The sequence below is a fragment of the Orcinus orca genome, chromosome 6 (genome assembly GCF_937001465.1).
Source record: "Orcinus orca chromosome 6, mOrcOrc1.1, whole genome shotgun sequence".
NCBI lineage: Eukaryota > Metazoa > Chordata > Mammalia > Artiodactyla > Delphinidae > Orcinus > Orcinus orca.
Window position 1 is genome coordinate 30,742,883 of NC_064564.1, and position 23,993 is coordinate 30,766,875.

A 23,993-nucleotide genomic window follows, 5' to 3' on the forward strand; every position below is an offset into this window, starting at 1 on the left:
GCCTTGTCTGGGTGCTTATGGCAGGATGCCCCCTGCTGGTTGTCTCCTGTAATGCCAGGTCTCTGGTAGGAAGTGGGGCTTATTGTTTACTGCTTATTGTTAGCAGAGCTCCCTTGTTGATGGCACTGGGTTTACCCGGTGTAGTTTGAGGGACTTCTGTTTGCTCTGTGGGAGGAATGAACTACCTGGGCTCTCTTTTGTTGCTAGGTTGGGTCACCGTCTTTTGTTGGGTGGGGAACTTTATGACATCCTACCACTTGTCTTGTTTTTCCAGTCACGACGTTCCAAACCAGTTCACCTCCCTCTTAACACTTTTCAGAATTCTCCTTTGGTTGCCTGCTTAGTTATTTCCATGGCTTTTAGTTGTTTTTATCCAGAGAAGCAAGAAAAACAGGTCTGTGCTCTTGTATGGACCTGAAGTCTATGCTTAACTTTTTAAGAAACTGCTAAACTGTTTTCCAAATTAATGGTCTTGTTTTATATTCCCAACAGCAGTGTTATGAGAGGTCCAGGTGCTCTCACATCCTTGCCAACACATGATATGGTCAGACTTTTAACTTTTAGTCATTCTAGTGGGTGTGTAATGATTCTCATTGTGGCTTTAATTTCCATTTCCCTAATGACTAATGATGCTGAACATCATTCATGTGCTTATTTGCCATTTGTATACCTTCTTTGGTGAAACATCTGTTCAAATCTTTTGCCAGATTAAAAAACTGGGTGGTTTCTCTTATCATTGAGATGTAAGAGCTCCCTATATATTCTAGATACAAGTCCTTTGCCAGATATGTTTTGCAAATATTTCCTCTCAGTCTGTTGGTTGTCTTTTTATTATCTATACAATATCTTTTGAAGAAGTGAAGTCTTTAATTTTCTAAGTTCAATTTACTTATATTTTCTTTTATAGTTCTGCTTTTTGTAACCTACTTAAGAAATCTTCGCCTAGCTCAGAGTGTATTATGCTCTATTAAATTATCACAAACTTAGCAGGTTAAAACAACACAAATTTATTGTTCCACATAAGTTGGTAAATCAGAAGTCTGGTGAATTTAGATGATTTCTTTGCCCAAGACCAAAGTGAAGGTGTTGACTTGCTTGGCTCTTATCAGAAACTTCTGGAAAGAATCCATTTCTAAGGTCAGTCAGGATCCTGGCAGTTTCTAGTTCCTTTCTGTTGTAGGACTGAGGTCTCCTTGCTGTCATCTGGGGTTGACCTCAGCTCCTAGAGGCCCTTCTCCAGTTCTTGCACATGGGTCCCGACATCACAGAGCCAGCAACAGTAGAGCAAATACTCATGTTTGGAATTTATTACCTCCCCTTCTGCCAATTTCTCTTGCCTCCAGACAGAGAAAGTTCTCTGCTTTTAAAGGCTCCTGTGATTAGATTGGGCCCACTCAGATAAACCAGGATAATCTCTTTAATCTTAAAGCCTATAACCTTTATCACAGCTGCAAAGATCTTTAGCATGTAACATATATATAGGTTCCAGAGATTAAGATGTGGGCATCTTTGGGGGACTATTTTACCTACCATACAAGGTCACTAAGATTTTCTTGTTTTCTTCTAGAAGTTCTATAATTTTAGTTCTTACATTTAGTTCTGTTAAATATACATTTATTGTGGTAAAATATATTTTGTCATATTTTATGTTTATTGTATTTATGTTTATATTTGATAGTTTTGAGTCCTTTTGTTTATGGAGAGGTATAGGCCAAGGTTCTGGGTGTGTATGTCTATGGCAATCCACTTATTCCAGCACCATTTTGGGGAAAAGATGACCCTTTTCCCATTGACGTCCTTGGCATCATCAAAAAAAAAAACAAACAAAAATCAATTGAAAATAAATGCATGGGGCTTCCCTGGTGGCGCAGTGGTTGAGAGTCCGCCTGCCGATGCAGGGGACACGGGTTCGTGCCCCGGTCTGGGAAGATCCCACGTACTGCGAAGCAGCTGGGCCCGTGAGCCATGGCCAATGAGCCTGTGCGTCTGGAGCCTGTGCTCCGCAACGGGAGAAGCCACAACAGTGAGAGGCCCGCGTACCGCAAAAAAAAAAAAAAAGAAAAAAAAAGAAAATACACGTATGGGTATATTTCTGGATTCTCTATTTTGCCCTAATGATCTATTTGTTATCTTTATGCCAATTCCATAGTCTTAATTAGTTTCATAAATCGTGTAATCAGGTTAATTAAATCCTCCAACTTTGTACTTCTCTTTGAAAATTTATTTGGTTCTTGAATCCTCTGCATTTCCATATAAAATATAAAACTAGCTAGTTAATGTTATAAAAAAAAATCCTGCTGGGGTTTTGACTGGGATTACATAGAATATATAGATCAATTTGGGAGAACTGTCAGCTTAACAATACTGTCGCTGGATCCATGAAAATTGTTATAAACTGAGTTGTTTCCTCAAAATTCAAATGTTGAAGTTCTAATGCCCATGTGACTGTATTTGGGGATAGAGCCTTTATAAAGGTAATTAAGGTTAAATGAGGTCATGGGGGTGGGGGCCTAATCCAATAGGACTAGTGTCCTGACAAGAAGACACCAGGAGTTCACACACATAAAGAGGTCATGTGAGGACACAGTGAGAAGGTAAAAGCCCTCAGGAGAAATCAAACCTGCAGACTTGGTGATATTGGACTCCTAGCCTCCAGAACAGTGAGAAAATAAATTTCTCTTGTTTAAGCCACCCTGTCTGTGGTATTTTGTTATGACAGCCCTAGCTGACTAATATGACCATATCTCTTTTAATTATATGGGCTTTATTATCTCTAAGCAATATTTTATAATTTTCAGGGTATAGGTACTGCACATCTTTGGTCAAATTTATCCCTGAGTATTTCATATTTTTTGATGCTATTAGAAATAATTTTAAATTTCACCTTCTTCCACTTATTAAAAATAAACTTTCTATTTTAGAATAGTTTCAGACTTATAGAAAAGATAGTACAGAGTTTCCATATACTCCACACCCAGTCTATCCTATTGCTAACTAACACCTTGCATTATCGTGGTACATTTTTTGCAATTATTGAACAAACAATAAAACAGTACTGTTAACTAAACCCCATACTTTATTTGTATCCTCTTGTCTGTGAGTTTCTCACACATTCCTTGTTTTTGATGACCTTGAGAGTTTTGAAGAGTCATGTATTGGTAGAATGTCTCTCAATTTGGGTTTGTCTTATGTTTTCCTCATGGTTAGACTGGGGTTATAAGTTCTTGGGAAAACAGAAGTGAAGTGCTAATCTCATCAAGTCCTATCAAGATTATATGCAGGTAGACCTTCAAGATGGCAGAGGAGTAAGACATGGAGATCACCTTCCTCCCCACAAATACATCAAAAATACATCTACATGTGGAAAAACTCCTACAGAAAACTTACTGAATGCTGGCAGAAGACCTCAGACTTCCCAAAAGGCAAGAAAATCCCCACGTACATGGGTAGGGCAAAAGAAAAAAGAAAAAACAGAGACAAAAGGATAGGATGGGACCTACAACTCTGGGAGGCAGCTGTGAAGGAGGAGAAGTTTCCACACACTAGGAAGCCCCTTCACTGGTGGAGATGGTGGGTGAGTGGGTGGGGGGAAGCTTTGGAGCCATGGAGGAGAGCGCAGCAACAGGAGTGCAGAGGGCAAAGTGGAGAGATTCCCACACAGAGGATCAGTGTGAACCAGCACTCACCAATCTGAGACACTTGTCCGCTCACCCGCTGGGGCAGGTTGGGGCTGGGAGCTGAGGCTCGGGCTTTGGAGGTCAGACCCCAGGAAGACGACTGGGGTTGGCTGCATGAACACAGCCTGAAGGGGGCTAGTGTGCCACAGATAGCTGGGAGGGAGTCTGGACCTGCTGGAGAGGCAAAAGACCATCGTTTTTGGGGTGCACAAGGAGAGGGGATTCCTGCTGTGTGTGCCCACAAGAGGCAGAGCACCATCTAAGTGGGCTCTGGAGATAGGCGCAAGCTGCGGTTATCAGCATGGACCCCAGAGATGGGCATGAACTGCTAATGTTGCCGCTGCTGACACCAAGAATCCTGTGTGCAAGTGCAGGTCACTACCCACATCCCTCGGGGAGCCTGTGCAGCATGCCACTGCCAGGGTCCCGTGATCCAGGGACAACTTCCCTGGGAGAACACTCGGTGAGCCTCAGGATGTTGCAATGTCATGCTGGCCTCTGCCGCTGCAGGCTCGCCTCGCATTCCACTTATGACTGCCGTACCCCTCCCTCTCCCTGGCCTGAGTGAGCAAGAGAGCCCTAATCAGCTGCTGCTTTAACTCCCTCCTGCCTGGGTGGGGAACAGGTGCCTGAGGGGAGTCTACATGCAGAAGCAGGGCCAAAACCAAAGCTGAACCCCAGGAGCTGTGCGAACAAAGAAGAAAACAGGGAAATTTCTCTGAGCATCCTCAGGAGCAGAGGATTAAATCCCTGCAATCAACTTGATAAACCCTGCATCTGTGGAATACCTAAATAGACAACAAATGTTCCCAACACTGAGGTGGTGGACCTAGGGAGCAACTGCAGACTTGGGGTTTGCTTTCTGCGTCTGATTTGTTTTTGGTTTTATGTTTATCTTTAGTTTTTAGTGCTTGTTATCATGGGTGGATTTGTTTACTGGTTTGGTTGCTCTCTTCTTTTTTTAAAAAATTATATTATTATTTTTAAATTTTTAATATATTTTTCACTTTTTCTCTTTTGGTGAGTATGTGTATGTTCCTTTGTGTGATTTTGTCTGTTTAGGTTTGTTTTTACCATTTGGTTTGGGGTTCTATCTGTTCGTTTTTTAAATTTTCTTCCTTTCCTTCCAAGCCGTGTGGCTGGCAGGGTCTTGGTGCTCTGGCTGGGTGTTGTGCCTGAGCCTCTGATTGGGGAGAGCCGAGTCCAGGACACTAGGCCACCAGAGATCTCCCAGCCCCATGTAATATCTATCAGCAAGAGCTCTCCCAGAGATCTCTGTCTCAACACTAAGACCCAGCTCCACCCAATGGCCTGGAAGCTCCAGTGCTGGAAGCCCCATGGCAAACAGCTAGCAAGAGGGGAACACAACCCCACCCATTAGCAGAGAGGCTGCCTAAAGTCATACATACTAAGTTCACAGAAACCCCAAATCACAACACTGGACGTGGCCCTGCCCACCAGAAGGACAAGATCCAGCCCAACCCATCAGAGTACAGGCACCACTCCCCTCCACCAGGAAGCCTACACAAGCTACTGAACCAACCTCACCCACCAGGGGCAGAAACCAGAAATAAGAGGAGCTACGAACCTGCAGCCTGTGAAAAGGAGACCACAAACACAGTAAGTTCAACAAAGTGAGAAGACAAATATGCAGTAGATGAAGGAGCAAGGAAAAAAAATCCACCAGATCAAACAAATGAAGAGGAAATAGGCAGTCTACCTGAAAAAAGAATTCAGAGTAAATGATAGTAAAGATAATCCAAAATCTCAGAAATAAAATGGAGAAAATACAAAAAATGTTTAACAAGGAACTAGAAGAACTAAAGAGCAAACAAACAATCATGAACAACACAATAAATGAAATTAAAAATACTCTAGAAGGAATCAATAGCAGAATAACTGAGGCAGAAGAACGGATAAGTGATCTGGAAGATAAAATAGTGGAAATAACTGCCGTAGAGCAGAATAAAGAAAAAAGAATGAAAAGAATTGAGGACAATCTCAGAGACTTCTGGGACAACATTAAACGCACCAACATTCGAATTATAGGGGTCCCAGAAGAAGAAGAGAAAAAGAAAGGGTCTGAGAAAATATGTGAAGAGATTATAGTTGAAAACTTCCCTAACATGGGAAAGGATATAGTCAATCAGGTCCAGGAAGTGCAGAGTCCCATACAGGATAAATCCAAAGAGAAACATGCCAAGACACATATTAATCAAACTATCAAAAATCAAATACAAAGAAAAAATATTAAAAGCAGCAAGGGAAAAGCAATAAACAACATACAAGGGAATCCCCATAAGGTTAACAGCTGATCTTTCAGCAGAAACTCTGCAAGCCAGAAGGGAGTGGCAGGACATATTTAAAGTGATGAAAGGGAAAAACCTACAACCAAGATTACTATACCCAGCAAGGATCTCATTCAGGTTTGACAGGGAAATTAAAACCTTTACACACAGGCAAAAGTTAAGAGAATTCAGCAGCACCAAATGAGCTTCAACAAACGCTAAAGGAACTTCTCTAGGCAGGAAAGACAAAGAAGGAAAAGACCTACAAAACAAACCCCAAACAATTAAGAAAATGGCAATAGGAATATATATATTGATAATTACCTTAAAAGTAAATGGATTCAGTGCTCCAACCAAAAGACACAGACTGGCTGAATGGATACAAAAACAAGACCTGTATATATGTTGTCTACAAGAGACCCACTTCAGAGCTAGGGACACACACAGAATGAAAGTGAGGGGATGGAAAAAGATATTCCATGCAAATGGAAATCAAAAGAAAGCTGGAGTAGCAGTTCTCGTATCAGACAAAATAGACTTTAAAATAAAAACTATTACAAGAGAGAAAGAAGGATACTACATAACGATCAAGGGACCAATCCAAGAAGAAGATATAACAATTGTAAATATTTAGGCACCCAACTTAGGAGCACCTCAATACATAAGGCAAATGTTAACACAAATTGACAGTAACACAATAATAGTGGGGACTTTAACACCCCACTTTCACCAATGAACAGATCATCCAAAATGAAAATAAATAAGGAAACACAAGCTTTAAATGACACATTAAACAATATGGACTTAATTGATATTTATAGGACATTCCATCCAGAAACAACACAACACACTTTCTTCTTAAGTGCTCATGGAACATTATTCAGGGTAGATCATATCTTGAGTTACAAATCAAGCCTTGGTAAATTTAAGAAAACTAAAATCGTATCAAGTATCTTTGCAGCCCACAATGCTATGAGACTAGATATCAATTACAGGAAAAAAACTATAAAAAATACAAACACATGGAGACTAAACAATACGCTACTAAATAAACAAGAGATCACTGAAGAAATCAAAGAGGGAATCAAAAAATATCTAGAAACAAAAGACAATGAAAACACGATGACCCAAAACCTATGGGATGCAGCAAAAGCAATTCTAAGAGGGAAGTTTATAGCAATACAATCCTACCTCAAGAAACAAGAAAAATCTAAAATAAACAACCTAACATTACATGTAATTAGAGAAAGAAGAACAAAAAAAACCCTAAACTTAGCAGAGGGAAAGAAATCATGAAGATCAGAGCAGAAATAAATGAAAAAAAAAAAAGAAGGACACAATAGCAAAGGACAATAGAAGTAATAGCTGGTTCTTTGAGAAGATAAACGAAAGTGATAAATCACTGGCCAGACGCATCAAGAAAAAATGGGAGAAGACTCAAATCAATAGAATTGGAAATGAAAAAGGAGAAGTAACAACTGACACTGCAGAAATACAAAGGATCATGAGAGACTACTACCAGCAACAATATGCCAATAAAACGGACAATCTGGAAGAAATGGACAAATTCTTAGAAAAGCACAACCTTCCAAGACTGAACCTGGAAGAAATAGAAACTATGAACAGACCAATCACAAGCACTGAAATTGAAACTGTGATTTAAAATCTTCCAACAAACAAAAGCCCAGGACCAGATGAATTCACAGGTGAATTCTCTCAAACATTTAGAGAAGAGCTAACACCTATCCTTCTAAACTCTTTCAAAATATAGCAGAGGGAGGAACATTCCCAAACTCATTCTACGAGGCCACCATCACCCTGATAACAAAACCTGACAAAGATGTCACAAAAATAGAAAATTACAGGCCAGTATCACTGACGAACATACACGCAAAAATCCTCAACAAAATACTAGCAAACAGAATCCAACAACACATTAAAAGGATCATAAACCATGGTCCAAGTGCGGTTTATACCAGGAATGCAAGGATTCTTCAATATAGACAAATCAATGAATGTGATACACCATATTAACAAATTGAAGGAGAAAAACCATATGATAGGGGCTTCCTTGGTGGCGCAGTGGTTAAGAAGCCTCCTGCCAATGCAGGGGACACGGATTTGAGCCCTGGCTTGGGAAGATCCCACATGCAGCAGAGCAACTAAGCCTGTGCACCACAACTACTGAGCCCGCATGCTGCGACTACTGAAGCCCGTGCGCCTAGAGCCTGTGCTCTGCAACAAGAGAACCCAGCACAATGAGAAGCCCACGCACCGCAACGAAGAGAAGGCCCTGCTTGCCACAGATACAGAAAGCCCGTGCAGCAACTAAGACCCAATGCAGCCAAAAAATAAATAAAATAAATTAAAAAACCCCACAAAACCCATATGACAATCTCAATAGATGCAGAAAAAGCTTCTGACAAAATTCAACACCCATTTATGATAAAAACTCTCCAGAAAGTGGGCATAGAGGGAACCTACCTCAACATAAAAAAGGCCATATATGACAAACCTACAACCAACATCATTCTCAATGGTGAAAAACTGAAACCATTTCCTCAAAAATCAGGAACAAGACAAGGTTGTGCACTCTCACTACTATTATTTAACATAGTTTTGGAAGTCCTAGCCATGGCAATCAGAGAAGAAAAAGAAATAAAAGGAATACAAATTGGAAAAGAAGAAGTAAAACTGTCACTGTTTGCAGATGACATGATAGTATACATAGAGAATCCTAAAGATGCTACCAGAGAACTATTAGAGCTAATCAATGAATTTGGTAAAGTATCAGGATACAAAATTAATGCACAGTAATCTCTTGCATTCCTATACACTAATGATGAAAAACCTGAAAGAGAAATTAAGGAAACACTCCTATTTACCACTGCAACAGAAAGAATAAAATAACTAGTAATAAACCTACCTAAGGAGGCAAAAGACCTGTATGCAGAAAGCTATAAGACACTGATGGAAGAAATCTAAGACAATACAGATGGAGAGACATACCATGTTCTTAGATTGGAAGAATCAACACTGTGAAAATGACTATACTACCCAAAGCAATCTACAGATTCAATGCAATCCCTATCAAACTATCAATGGCATTTTTCACAGAACTAGAACAAAAAATTTTACCATTTGTATGGAAACACAAAAGACCCTGAATAGCCAAAGCAATCTTGAGAAAGAAAAACGGAGCTGGAGGAATCAGGTTCCCGGACTTCAGACTATACTACAAAGCTACAGTAATCAAGGCAGTATGGTCCTGGCACAAAAACAGAAAGATAGATCAATGGAACAGGATAGAAAGCCCAGAGATAAACCCACACACATATGGTCACCTTATCTTTGATAAAGGAGGCAAGAATATACAATGGAGTAAAGGCAGTCTCTTTAATAAGTGGTGCTAGAAATTGGACAGCTACATGGAAAAGAATGGAATTAGAACACTTCCTAACACCATACACAAAAATAAACTCAAAATGGATTAAAGACCTAAATTTAAGGCCAGTCACTTTAAAAGTCTTAGAGGAAAACATAGGCAGAACACTTTATGGCATAAATCATAGCAAGATCCTTTTTGACCCACATCCTAGAGAAATGGAAATAAAACCAAAAATAAACAAATGGGGCCTAAGGAAACTTAAAAGCTTTTGCACAGCAAAGGAAACCATAAACAAGATGAAAAAACAACCCTCAGAATGGAAGAAAATATTTGCAAACAAAGCAACTGACAAAGGATTAATCTCCAAAATATACAAGCAGCTCATGCAGCCAAATATCAAAAAAACAAACAACCCACGGCTTCCCTGGTGGTGCAGTGGTTGAGAGTCTGCCTGCCGATGCAGGGGACACGGGTTCGTGCCCCGGTCCGAGAAGATCCCACATGCCGTGGAGCAGCTGGGCCCGTGAGCCATGGCCGCTGAGCCTGCGTGTCCAGAGCCTGTGCTCTGCAACGGGAGAGGCCACAACAGTGAGAGGTCTGCATACCGCAAAAACAAACAAAAAAACAAAACAAACAAAAAAACAAACAACCCAATCTAAAAATGGGTGGAAGACCTAAACAGACATTTCTCCAAAGAAGATACAGATTGCCAACTAACACATGAAGGGATGCTCAACATCACTAATCATTAAAGAAATGCAAATCAAAACCACAATGAGGTATCACCTCACAGTGGTTAGAATGGCCATCATCAAAAAATCTACAAACAATAAATGCTGGAGAGGGTGTGGAGATAAGGGAACCCTCTTGCACTGTTGGTGGGAATGTAAATTGATGCAGCCACTATGGAGAACAGTATGGTGGTTCCTTAAAAAAATACAAATAGAAAGACCATACGACCCAGTAATCCCACTACTGGGCATATACCCTGAGAAACCCATAATTCAAAAAGAGTCATGTACCAAAATGTTCATTGCAGCTCTATTTACAATAGCCAGGACATGGAAGCAACCTAAGTGTCCATCAACAGATGAATGGATAAAGAAGATGTGGCACATATATACAATGGAATATTACTCAGCCATAAAAAGAAACGAAATTGAGTCATTTGTAGTGAGGTGGATGGACCTAAAGTTGGTCACACAGAGTGAAGTCAGACGGAGGAAAACAAATACCATATGCTAACACACATATATGCAATCTAAAAATAAAATGGTTCTCATGAACCTAGGGGCAGGACAGGAATAATGATGCAGATGTAGAGAATGGAGCTGGGATGAAGTGAGAGAGTAGCACTGACATATATACACTACCAAATGTAAAATGGATAACTAGTGGTAAGCAGCTGCATAGCACAGGGAGAGCAGCTCGGTACTTTGTGACCACCTAGATGGGTGGGATAGGGAGGGTGGGAAGGAGGTGCAAGAGAGAGGGGATATGGGGATGTATGTATCCATATAGCTGATTCACTTTGTTATACAGCAGAAACTAACACAACACTGTAAAGCAATTATACTCCATTAAAGATGTTATTAAAAAAAATGGTCAGGGCATAGGGAACGATATTCAATATTCTGTGACAAACCATAATGGAAAAGAATATGAAAAATAATATATGCATATATAACTGAATCTCTTTGCTGTACAGCAGAAACTAACACAACATTGTAAATCAACTACACATCAATAAAAAAATTATAAAAAAAAAAGAGTATATGCTATCATGCCTGATGATGTTAACCTGTCTGAGGTAGTGTTTGTCAGTTTTCTAAACTGTGAAGTTACTTTTTGCCCCCTTCACATACTCCACTCTTTTGAAGTCACAAAGTACAGCCCTCTCTCAAGGTGTGGGGAGTTAAGGTACACCACCTTGTGAAAGAGTATGTATATACATTATTTGGAATTTTATATAGATTTGCCTCACCTCTCTCATTTATTTATTCAATCATTTATATCAGCATGTACTCATTGATATTTATTTTATATTTTGGATTTTAATTCAATATTACATTATATGTTTGTTCAAACTGTTCCAGCTTTGGCCACTGGGAGCTCTTTCAGGTTGGCTTCTGTCCCTCTGACATTCAAAAAATTTTTTAAATTGTGGTAAAAGATACATAAAATGTACCAACTTAGCTATTTTTAAGGATCAAGTTTAGTATGTTAACTATGTTCACATTTTTGTGCAAAAGACCTCTAGAACTCTTCAAAACTTGCAAAACTAAAACTATTCCCATTGAACAGCTCACCATTTCTCCTTCCCTGCAACACGTGGCAACCACCATTGCATTTTGTTTCAATGAATTTGACTACTTTAGGTACCTCATACAAGTGGAATCACACAGTATTTGTCTTTTTGTGACTGGCTTATTTCACTTTGCTTAATGTCCTCAAGGTTCATCCTTCTTTCTTAAGACTGAATAATATTCTATTGTATGTACAGATTACATTTTCTTTATCCATTTATCCCTCAGTGGACATCTGGGTTGCCCCATCTCTTGGCTGTTGTGAATAATGCTGCAATGAACCTGGGTGTGCAAATATCTTTTCAAGGCCCTGCTTTCAATTCTTTTGGATATGTAAACAGAAGTTGACTGTTGGATCATATGGTAGTTCTACTTCTAATTTTTGAGGAACCTCTATACTGTTTCCCATAGTGACTGCAACATCTTACATTCCCACCAACAGTGCACAAGGGTTCCAGTTTCGCTGATCCTTGCCAACACTTGTTATCTTGTGTGGTTTCCTCCAACTTTGTGGGTATGGATTTGAATGCATTTATTCTAGCAGCTAAAGATGCACCATTCAGAACTCCTTTCAGGAGAATCTGATGTAGGGAGTATAGTTTGTTGACAGCTTCTAGCTACTACATTTTCAGATCAATGGATCCATCTGTGCTGAGGCCATGGACCCCCTCAGCTGCTCCCAGCCACTGACTGAGCAAGGCATGGGTCCAAAGTCAGGTCATTTCTGCCTGAAGGCTCTCTCTACCTTTGCCTTTACTCTCTCTCCTTTATCTTTCATGTATGCTTCCCCCAATAAATTCTTGCCCATCTAATTTTGTCTTGGCATATGCTTCTTTGACACAGGATTTTGGGAAGAAGTGAAATTAGATATTTGGTCTAGTGTCTTAATATGGAAGTCACTATTAAGTTTTTTTGTTCTTTAAAGATTGCAAATTCCAAGTTTCACTGAACTATGGGAGAATGAATTACTTCTAACATGTTTATTATCTGTGAGAAAGTTTATTGTCCTAATTTACTAAAACTTAAAATATTCCATCAAATTACCCAGGAAAATCCAGGTAGCAAAAATATATAACACTGTCCATTCCTTCAATAGATTTCAAATAAGTTTTAAAAGGCCACAGAATGATATATATATAGAGAGATAGACAGATAACAGAGATACATATATACACGTGCGCACACACACACACACACAATACCATTTAAACAACTATGTTCTATACTTAAAAATTCAAGTATAGAAATATACTCTGTAGTGCTGAGGTAACACTGTAACTTTTCCTCAACATGACTACATAGGTGTTTACGGTTAAGTGTGACTATTACTGTGAAGCCTCAAGTCACTTGATCAATTCCATTTCAATTTTAGACCAAAAGCAGTATATTATACATGCACCTGAAGGAAATATCAACATGTCTGTGTCCGTGTGTGTGTCCGGGGTTGGGGGGAGGGGAGAAGAGGTATATGCCAGGGAAAGGTTGACTGAACCACACAGATAACTGAATGTTAGAAGTCTGCTGTAGTCGGCAATACAGAAACATACACAGTCTTCGTGTTCAAAGTCTTCATGGGGATTTCTTCTGTAATTTCTAGAATGGAAAGAAGAAGTTTTAAAGAAATCATTTTTCTACCTATTCTGGATGAATATTAAAAAAATGTTAACTGCCTGGGTAGTAAGAAATTCAGCCTCACCTTAAGAGAAACCTAAACTTTGTCCCAGCTACTGGGGGTAGTTCTGAAACCCTGGGATTTCCTGAGTGATAGGAGCATCTTTTGTTATTTATTGTAGGCCCCTGAACACACCTGATGGTTTATGCTAATGAGATGACTCAGGGTGGAGCTGGCTACACCAGAAAGACCAACCATACAAGCAATCATACGTATGTAATGAAGCCTCAATACAAACTCTAGACACCAAGGCTCAGGTGAGCTTCCCTGGTTGGTAATACACTGTACGTACTACTGTCATGTATTCAGGCTAGGAGGTAACACTGTCCATGCCTCCTTGCAGAGAGATAATCTGAAGTTACATATTTGGACCCCCTCCCAGATTTGGCCCTGTGCATCTCTTCTCTTTACCTGGTTCTAGTTTTTATCCTTTCCCTATAATAAATGTAGTCATGAGTACAATAGCTTCCACAAGTTCTGTGAATCCCGCTAGCAAATTATCAGACCTGAGGGTGATTTTTGGAAACCCTCTGAACTTGCAGTTGGTGCCAGAAGTGACAATGGTCTTGTGTGAACTCTTTTGTCTGAGCTTGTAGTTGGAGCCTAACTCCTTATACTTGGGGTTAGAAGTTTTGGGCAGACTTCTGGAGGACTGTGCCCTTAACCTAACTAACTCTGAGTACTGCCCAAGATGTCCCCACAATCCCACACGAACAATATTTCCTATGTCTTCAGAAAAGGCCTAGAAGCAATGCTAAGCAAGCAGCTCAGATTTGTGGTTCCTAAATATTAACACCCTACAACAGGAAAAACAGCAAGTCGTTTCCATGTTTGGGGAAGAAAGAGTACACATGATAAACCTAGGACAGCTTGCAATGTCAGAAAGCAAGAACTTATCAAAGACTAAAGACTCAGGTCAAAAAATACAGGAGCCAATACAGCTGAAGATAAAAGAGAAAACTGAGCATCCAAAAGCATAACACAAATACTATAGATCAAAACACACTGAATATATTAAAGCTCAGAAAAAGAGTGGGGCAGTGGTGGGAGAAGAAGAAGGGAAAGGAAGGAAGGAAGGAAGGAAGGGAGGAAGGAAAGAGAAAGGAAAGAAAGAGGGAGGGAGGAAGGAAGGAAGGAGAAAATTTTTAAAAGTTCTATGCCTACTGTGGGGCATTTTGCGTCTAGCCAGATCTGAATTCAAAGGGAAGGACCAACTTTCTCTAAAAATGGCTCCTGTCCTAACAGGAACCCTGGATAAGAAAATGCTTTCAAAAGCTGCCTCCTTAATAGATAACTACAGGAGCTGGAGAAGATATTTAGAGTCTAGTGGAACAAGCAAGAAGGCATCAGTGAGTTTCTAAAACTGTAAGCCTTATGAGATCCTTCTAATTTACCAAATTATTAATATTTTATGAAAGATAATCTTGAGAGGAAGAATACAATGAAAATGAGGCAAGAGATATCAGATTGGGAAAAGATACTGGATTGGAAAGAATACCACGTTTCTTGATAATCTTGGGTGAATAAGTTAACTTTCAAGCTTTTACCTACTAAACTTACCCAGTCAACCTTAAAGAGCAAAAAGAAGGTAATAAGACATTATAGGTAAGATCTGGTTTGTGAATCATAGGTAGTAGTACTAATATCTAATTCACATGGATGTGATTCTATCCTTGATCAGTTTCAACCAGGTACCTACACTTGCATACAACAAGTAAAAATGATGACACTTCTTCATTTTCACTGCTCAACTGCACTTGGTGACCAATGGATTTGAGGGCTAAGAAAAAGAAGTTAAGAATATCTTTGAAGTTTCACACAAGGTTATCAAAACAGGAAGCTACACCTACTTGTTGATGCTGACTACCAAACCATCATGAAAGAGCCAAGTGTGTTGGAAGGAGAGTGAAAAAAGCCTTCTGATAGAATGAAAGCTTCATGGACATAACTGGAAAGACAAATAAGGACCAGAACAGGAAGGATTTTATGTGTCAAGCTGAAGATTCTGAAGCATTAGATAATAGTGAGCCTTGGGGGATCCGAGCAGGGGACATCATCAAGGGAGGAATGTGCATGAAGACAATCTTGGTGGAAGAATACAGCCTGCAGACAGGCTGTCTCATTAGATGATGAGGCCCTAAAACTAGTGAGGGGTAAAGAGACAAAGGAGAGTTATTGAAAATAAATCTCAAGCAAAATAATTGTGCTTCATTGAAGAGAGAAATGTAAGTGGAAAAGAAGGCTTTCCCTTTTAATGATGTAGCAGAAAATGTCAAAGTATAATATAAAACATTAATTAAAAAAAATTTTTTTAAATTAAAAAAAAAATAGCTGAGCAAGGGAAGAAAATGAGAGAAATCCACAGAGCCCAAAATATCATGAATCCCAAGAGGTAGCTGAACATTAAGATTTTCTGGTGGGCCTGGAGGCTTAAAGACCTGGCACTAATAGGCTATGAAAGTGAGAGAAGAAAAATCCTAGGGTCTACACAAACTGGGGAGTCCAATGAAACCCCCCTCAAAAAACTGAGACCTCAGAGTCTGTCATACAGAGTGAAGTAAGTCAGAAAGAGCGAGACAAATACTGTATGCTAACACATATATATGGAATTTAAGGAAAAAAAAATGTCATGAAGAACCTAGGGGTAAAACAGGAATAAAGACACAGACTTACTAGAGAATGGACTTGAGGATATGAGGAGGGGGAAGGGTAAGCTGTGACAAAGCGAGAGAGAGGCAGGGACATATATACACTACCAAACGTAAGGTGGATAGCTAGTGGGAAGCAGCCACATAGCACAGGGAGATCAGCTCGGTGCTTTGTGACTGCCTGGAGGGGTGGGATAGGGAGGGTGGGAGGGAGGGACACGCAAGTGGGAAGAGATATGGGAACATATGTATATATATAACTGATTCATTTTGTTGTGAAGCAGAAACTAGCACACCATTGTAAAGCAATTATACTCCAATAAAAATAAATAAATAAATAAAAATTAAAAAACAAAAAACTGAGACCTCAAATAAGGAGCCCATGGAAAAAGGGTAAATTTCAAAAAGATCCTTCACCACAGAGAAAAACAGTTAAGAGAACGTTATGGGTTTAATAATGGCCTTCCAAAAGATATGACCATGCTTTAATTCCTGGAAACTGTGACTGACCTTTTTTGGAAAAAGGAGAAACAGACATAAGAGGTGGCAATGAGGCAGAGATCAAAGTGATGTAGCCACAAGGATGCTTGGAACCACCAGTAGCTGGAAGAGGCAAAGAACAAATTCTCCCCTAGAGAATACAGTCCTGCTCACACCAATTTCAGGCTTCTGGCCTCCAGATCCGTGACAGAATACATTTCTGTTGTCTCAGGCCACCCAGTTTTTGGTAATTTATTACACCAGTAACAGTAAACCAATATGGAGACTTGCCCCACTTAGCCTTGGTTTGGGGAGATAGAGAGACAGAACATGTCCCCATGAGAATTCTGGTCCCTTGCGTGACTGGGGCCAGAACTTTCTAAACACTCTCTGTGGCCCAAAATAATTGAGTTTAAAGTGGGCAAGGGTAGACAGTGCCCCCAAAGAATTAAAGAAATGTTCCCTTAAAGTGGACATCAACTGAAACATCACAAAACAGCCAGCAAGAATCAACTTCGTCAGAACTCTAGAAAGCAATCAAACGTTTACAGCAACCAAGTGAATGTTGAATCAGAGAAAAGGCAACTTGAAAATGGCAGGAAAGAACTGTGTTTTTACTTGTGCTTTACCAGCTCCTTCCTAGCTTGGTGGTGGGCTTGAAGACAGTAGCCCCTGTTTCCAGTGTGGGACCCTGGCTCCTAGTTCCAGGAGGAATGGAGCAAAAGTATTGCGTTTGTTCTAACCTGTCTGGGAGCTACTTGAAGGGCTTACATAAGGTGCTTGTCTCTGTTTTGCCTACTTGGAACTCACTCAGGGTGGAAAAGTGGTGGGCACTGCATGAAAACCAAAGGCAAACAAAAAACCCACGGCTGCCTGAGGCAAAAGATTATGGATGAGACAGGCAATGGATTGCTTAAGGCCTGGGAGGAAAAGTTTGGGCAATTAGGGCATTAAAAAGTGCCTCTGTATGCTGAATAATTTAGAAAGCCACATTCATGCCCAGGGCAGTATGCATATACAGAAAGATCTGAGAAGACCCTAAGCATTTGATTCTGATAAAGGTAAAAAGCTTTTTTGGCCAAATGTGGCTGATCTTCAGGGCTCAGTGAAAACAGGAAGAGAAGCCTGAGGCAGAACTGTAAACAGCCTGGTGGAGCTGAAGGAGTGGACCAGAAAGAGACAATCTTAAAAGACTGGGAGAGGTAGGTATTTTGTTTTTAAATTTTTAGTTCCTGGAGGTCAAGGAAATCTCTGTCAAAATAATAGCTGAACATAAGCTAAAGGAACAGAGACTTCAGGGACTACATACAACCAGGAATAGTCTTTGTAAAAATAGTTTGGAAAAGTCATAAACAAACAGACGACTGTAGCCTTCAACCATCAAACACAGCAAACCCTGGGGAAGAGAACCTGATTTCCAGAGTCACCAAATTCAAATATCCAGTTTTCAAAGAGAAAAAAAAAATTACAGGGCATACAAAGATATAGGAAAGTACGGCCCATTCACAGGAAAAAATAATTAACACAATCTGTCCCTGAGGAAGCGCAGATACTTGGACTTATTAGACAGACTCTAAATCAACTGTCTTAAATGGAAAATAACTGACTAATGGAAAGGTCAATGGAAACCACATACAAAGAACAAGCCAAGAAAACAATGTATCAACAAAATGAGAATATCAACAGAGAAATTATAAAAGGAACTAAACAGAAATTCTGGAGCCGAAGTACAATAACTGAAATTAAGAAGTCACTAGAGAAGCTTAACAGCATAATTTAGCATACAGAACAAACAGTGAACTCGAAGATAGGACATTTGAAATCATCCAGTCTGAAGGAGAAGGAAGAAAAGAGAATGAAGAAAAGTGGACAGAGCCTAAGGGGCGTCTGAGACACAGACCAAGTGGACCAACATACACACTACGGGAATTTCAGGAAGAAAAGACTATAAAGAATATTTTAAGAAATAATGACCAAATCTTGAATGTAGCAAGAGAGAAGCAAAACACCAGGATATTCAATAAGATTAGAAGATTAATTTCTAATCAGAAACCATGAGAGCCAGAAGGCAGTGGGAAAACATACTTAAAGTGCTGAAAGAAAAAACTATCAACAAAGAATTCTCCATTTTGCAAAACAGATTTTTTCTTCTTAATTTTTCTTCACAAATTAAGGAGCAATTAAGACATTCCAAAATAAACAGAAAGTTGAGGGAGTTCATTACTGCTAGAACTGCCCTCCAAGAAATGCTAAAGGGATCCTTCAGGTTGAAATGAAAGGATGCTAGACAGTAAGTCAAAGCCATATTGTTGTATTTTTTATTTTTAACTCCACTTTTTGTTTTCTACATGATTTAAAAGTAAATACATAAAACACAGTTAAGAACTTATGTTTTGGGGAACATAATTATGAAGATATAATTTCTGACAAGAATATAAACGGGGGCAGAGCTGTATAGAAGCAGAGTTTTTGTATGTTATTAAAGTCAAACTGGTATCAAGAGTTAAATTGTTATAAATTTAGGATGTTAATTGTAATCCCCATGGTAAACACTAATATCTTAAAAAACACACACACACAAGAGGAAGTAAAAAAAGAAAACAGTAAACTGCAAAAAATGAACTGAACACAAAAGGTGGCAGTAATGGAGGAAATGAGAACAAAAAAGGTACAAGGCTTCTTGAAAAAAATTCCCAGTAAAATGGCGGAAGTTCTTCCTTATGAGTAACTATTTTTTTTCTTTTTAACCAAAGCCTAACTGACCCGGGGAAAGGGAAATACCCACCTCTAGCCCCCTTTACCTTCCTTTCTTACCTAAAGAGGAAAAATTTTAAAGCTGAGTAACACCTGTGAGGGGCACAGCCCAGAGGCACAGGCTTACTAAAGACTGAGAACTAATCATAAAATTATAGAACACTTCCCCCACTTCTCCTCCCCCCATACTTTACTACAACATCATATGGGCTCCTGTATGACAACAGGGCATTACAGCTGAAAGAATGGGCAAAGCTCTGACCATATTTAAAAAGGAATCTCTAGGGAAACCATAAGACAGAAGAAGGAAATTTGAGCCTCTGGAACCTACAGCAACAGTAAACAATAAACACAGCCTAACTCCTAGCCAGATAAACATAAAACCTTACAATAAAGGCCTATTTACCTCAGTTCCTTTTCCCCAGTACATCATGTACTGCTATCGACCAAATACTACAAAGCATTCTAAAAAGGAAAAAACACAATAGGAAGAGATGAAGCAAGCAACACAACCAGACTCAGGTATGGCAGAGATTTTGAAATTATCAGATTGGGAATTGAAATTAACTGGGATTAATGTTAAGGACACTAATAGAAAGGGTGGACAATATGCAAGAACAGATGGGTAATGTAAGCAGAAAGATGGAAATTCTAAGAATTAAAAGGAAATGCTAGAAATCAAAACTCTGTAACAGAAATGAATAATGCATTATACCAAAAAAGTTATACCCAGGCACAGCATATTCAAACTGCAGAAAATCAAAAGACTACCTTTGGAAAAGATAATGCCTAGCAACTTTCCACCAGTGCTAGGAGACACAAATCTTGACTCAGAAAGTCCAATAAATCCCAGGCTGTACGGCTGAATAAATAAAAGGATGAAATGGTAAAAGGTTTTGAGTTGGGATGACAAGAAGGATGGCTATAAACAGAAAAACCCAGATCCCATCAGCGGAAGCTGTTTAAGGAAATGATTCCAGTGGCAGCAGCACTAAAATGAACACCCATGTGTAATAGGGAATCGAATACAGAACAGAACTCGGGGGAGGGCTAAGATGTCACTAGAGAAGTTGTCAGAACAGCCACAGAAGGTGAAATCACAGAAGTGGATGATATAAGTGGGAGAAAGAGAAAACATACCCTCGAAGACACTAGCCTGTGCCTTATCCTGACTCTCTGTTTTCTGAATTATGGAATGGGGAATATGTCAACTAATGACCTAGCTCTTCACATTTTTATGCAGCTCACCAAGAAAAGGTATGCTTTATAAGTTGTTAAGGAGGAAGTACAATGTCAGTTATGTTTCCTTCAAGCTGTTATTTTAAAATACAGTGAACATTTTGATTCTCGGGGAAGAGGACAATTTTAGGATCAGCAAATAAGCTAATTTACCTAGAAGCATGTATTTTAATATACCAATATAATTTTTAGATTATTTCCAAAGCAAAAAGGATCATCCTTTTAATTATATTTTTCTTATTATCTATTTTATACATATCATCCTTTTAATTATTATTATTTTAACATTTATAGTATGGCAAATTTCTGGAGAAAGAGCAAAAAAAAGAAAAAAGTATAATGATAGTACTATCTCTTACACATATAATTGATGGCATCACAATCTATTTTCAATAAAATAAAAACAAAAATGAAAAACAATTAGCACGTTCTATAATCTCCTCACCTTCTGTTTGAGCCTCATTCAAAAACAGTTTTAGCTTCCTGCTCCGAAGGCCAAACACCTTGGCTGTTTCATACAGAAGACCTTGGTGGGTCAGCCCATTCTGCCCAAGTGGATTTTCAAGCAGGAGAGTGCCTACTGTTCCCATTAAACACTCTACAGAAAAAAAAAAACCCAAAATGGATTAAATCCTGAGAGTTCACCCTCTAGCTAGTGGATCCCTAATGGAGGTAGTGAGTAGATAGTAGTGCTGGCTTTGAAAGCCAGCAGTGGGTACAAGAGCAAGAGTGGGATTAATTGTACAGTCTGCAGAAACAGTCTTAAATATTTCACAGGGGGAAAGGAGAAAGAGAAGAAAAAACAACTAGTATAAAAGCCCAGTAGTTTAGGGAAGAGATATTCAGTAAACAGTCAAATGAAGAGCCTGAAGACAGTAATAAATGTGCACAGTGAGGACCCCAAAATATCAAGGAAAAATAAGTATCGATCTAGTCTGTTGATTAAGGCATGGATATGTACAACAGTTCTCAGAACATTTTCCAAGAAAAAAAGAAGGCAAAATTTAAGACTACAATGTTCTGACATTTAAACAGTTCAGCTTCGTTTGGCTGTAATTTTTACCTAACCAATTTACCTCATTTCCTGACCATATCAGATGGAGGGGTGTTTCTACATAAATACACCAAAAGAAACAAGCCGTGAGTATTCCCCAAAGAAGTGTTGGAGTCTACATTTTAAATTACTAAGTTGAAGCTGACTTAAAAAATCCATATAAATCAGAGAGATTGAACATTAAAGGAAATCTTAACATCTAGCACACCATAACCTGCCTGCTGAGGGTGTTCACAGCTGGGGGAGGCACGCACCTTGTGGGTCTGCATTCAAGAGCTGTAGGTTGATATACTGACAGAGAAGAGTACTAGGACTGTTGACCATAGAGGGAGTTGATCCTGCAGCCACACAAAGTGTTTTTCCACTAAGACTCAGTAAGTTGGTTTGCTTTTTTATTTCTAAAAATAACAACAAAAATATCATTCTTTCAGGGGGAAAGTTCAGAGCTGAAGTCATTCACTTTTTCCTATTTAATTATTAAACTATCATGTATCTTTACAGTGATGCTTTCCACTTTATTTCTATTTATCAAAGGATACTGTCTTTTCTATAAAATTAGGCTTTAATGACATGCAAATAGTAGGTAATCTTAATGTTGCAAAATAGCATAATATTCATAACTTATAAGGCAAATTGTTTTTTCCCCTTTTAGTATTTTTCCTCCATATTATAGCTCCTCTTAAAATTTCCTCTTATATCAGAATCCTAAACTTTACCATGAAAAGGCGGCTTATATTAAAAAAAGATAATTATGATCAGAAGATAAGCTGACTAATGAACATATGTGGAAAAGAGCAAGACACACAGAACACACATAGTGTAATTTCATTTATATACAATTAAACATTGCTTAGGGTAGAAGATTGGTTACAGCCACTATGCCACTAAAGGTTAAGGTGGGGCTCAGGCATTACTCAGCTTTCACAGGCTTCCGCCTGCTGGGTCAGAGGGGACAGTGAGCTAGACAGATGTGAGTTCCAGTATGTCCTTGCTTCTTATTCTACAGTGACTTGAGATAGAGACCCAAGCTGTCCACTGACTTACTTACCAGCTCCCCTTGGTGGATCCTGGTGAGAGATTTTTCTCAGAGCCCCCAGTGAACCATCTGTCTTCCAGACCTTAACTTCCTCAGTTTCCCCACATCATGTTTGCTTCCCTTATCCAGCCTTAGCAAATGGCTGTCCACAGTGCTTCTATCAATTTACAATCCAACAGGGAATGACAAATCCTATTACATAATATCCCTGACATCTGATATTGTGAAATTCTTCTAGCTTTTGCTAATTTGGTTACATGTGATAGTACCTCATTGTGGTTTTTCCTACTGAGGTTTAGCAGTTTTCCCTTTATTTATTGGCCATTTAGATTTCTTCTTTTAAGCTACTGATATTTAAAAGTTTCTGAAAATGAACATTCAGGTTTGTTAAGTGAGTGTATTAGTTTCCTTTGTCTGCTGTAAGAATCACAAACTGGGGAGGGAGGTGGGGTGGGGTGGGTGGGACGGCTTAAAACAACAGAAATTTATTGTCTCACAGTCTCTGCAGGTGAGAAGTCCAAAATCAAGGTGTCAGTAGGGCCATGCTCCCTCTGAAGCCTGTAAGGGAATCCTTCTTTTCCTCTTCCTAGCTTCTGGAGGTTCCCAACAATCTTTGGTGTTTCTTGGCTTGCAGGTTTGCCTAATTTCAATTTCTGCCTTTGTCACCACATAGCCTTCTCCCTGTTTATGTCTTCACATGGCCCTCTTCTTATAAGGACACCAGTCATACTGGAGTAGTGCCCACCCTACTCCAGTATTACCTTAACTAATTACATCTGCAATGAACCTATTTCCAAAGAAGGTCACATTAGATGGTACTGGGGGTAAACATAAGGACTTCAACCCATCTTGGGGTAGAGGTGGGGGATTCGGTGGTGATGTCACAATTCAACCCATGACAGTGGGAGGAAATGTACTTATAATTCTTTAAAATTTTATTTAGGCTTGTCTCATTGAGAATCTGGATTTAGCAAGACGCTGGATTTAGCAAGACACAGACACTATGTTTAATAAAGTTAAAACACAACAGGGAAGTCTCTGAAGCCTAGAATGCATCACATGGCTAACAGTAAAGGGTAGGATTAGAACCTTCATCTCCTAGTAAGTCCAGTGTTCTTTCAGCCATATCACACAAAGAAAGCATAAAGAGACACTTGCAGGCAGGCACTACTGTAGAGGCTGGCCCTGACTCAGAGTCAGGAAAAAGGCAAAGGTTATGTTACCAAATTAAGATCCTTAATGATCAATCTCATGTCAAAGGACACAGATGAATATCTTTTGACTTTCTACACACCTGTTTCACCATGGAAGACAGCCAGCTCTCTATTTTTTACACCAAAAACGCTAGTAACAACACTCTTCAGCTTTAGAAGGTCCAACCTATTATCTCCTTTTGGATTTTCCAGAAGTAGTACTCCACCTAAAAAGCCAAAAATATAAGTGAAACAGAA

At 39.2% G+C, this 23,993-nt stretch overlaps 2 protein-coding genes across 7 annotated transcripts in view; both read right to left on the bottom strand.

Moving 5' to 3' along the window:
* The window catches only part of ZNF484 (zinc finger protein 484), an 89,458-nt gene extending 82,352 nt beyond the window's left edge, over positions 1-7,106 (bottom strand). Inside the window, exon 1 of the mRNA XM_049711482.1 lies at positions 3,687-7,106. Within this exon, the coding sequence (XP_049567439.1) occupies positions 3,687-3,936 (250 nt within the window). The 5' untranslated portion in view covers positions 3,937-7,106. The remainder of the gene's footprint in view (positions 1-3,686) is intronic.
* IARS1 (isoleucyl-tRNA synthetase 1) overlaps positions 1-23,993 on the bottom strand; it is a 107,212-nt gene that overhangs the window by 13,699 nt on the left and 69,520 nt on the right. For all 6 annotated transcript variants that reach the window (XM_004284125.4, XM_033413655.2, XM_049711473.1 and 3 more), the window contains exons 31-34: positions 23,837-23,962; positions 21,761-21,904; positions 20,898-21,050; positions 7,100-13,252 (exon numbers count right to left, since the gene is read on the bottom strand). In XM_004284125.4, coding sequence (XP_004284173.1) covers positions 13,170-13,252; positions 20,898-21,050; positions 21,761-21,904; positions 23,837-23,962 — 506 coding nt within the window. In that variant the 3' untranslated portion in view covers positions 7,100-13,169. The remainder of the gene's footprint in view (positions 1-7,099; positions 13,253-20,897; positions 21,051-21,760; positions 21,905-23,836; positions 23,963-23,993) is intronic.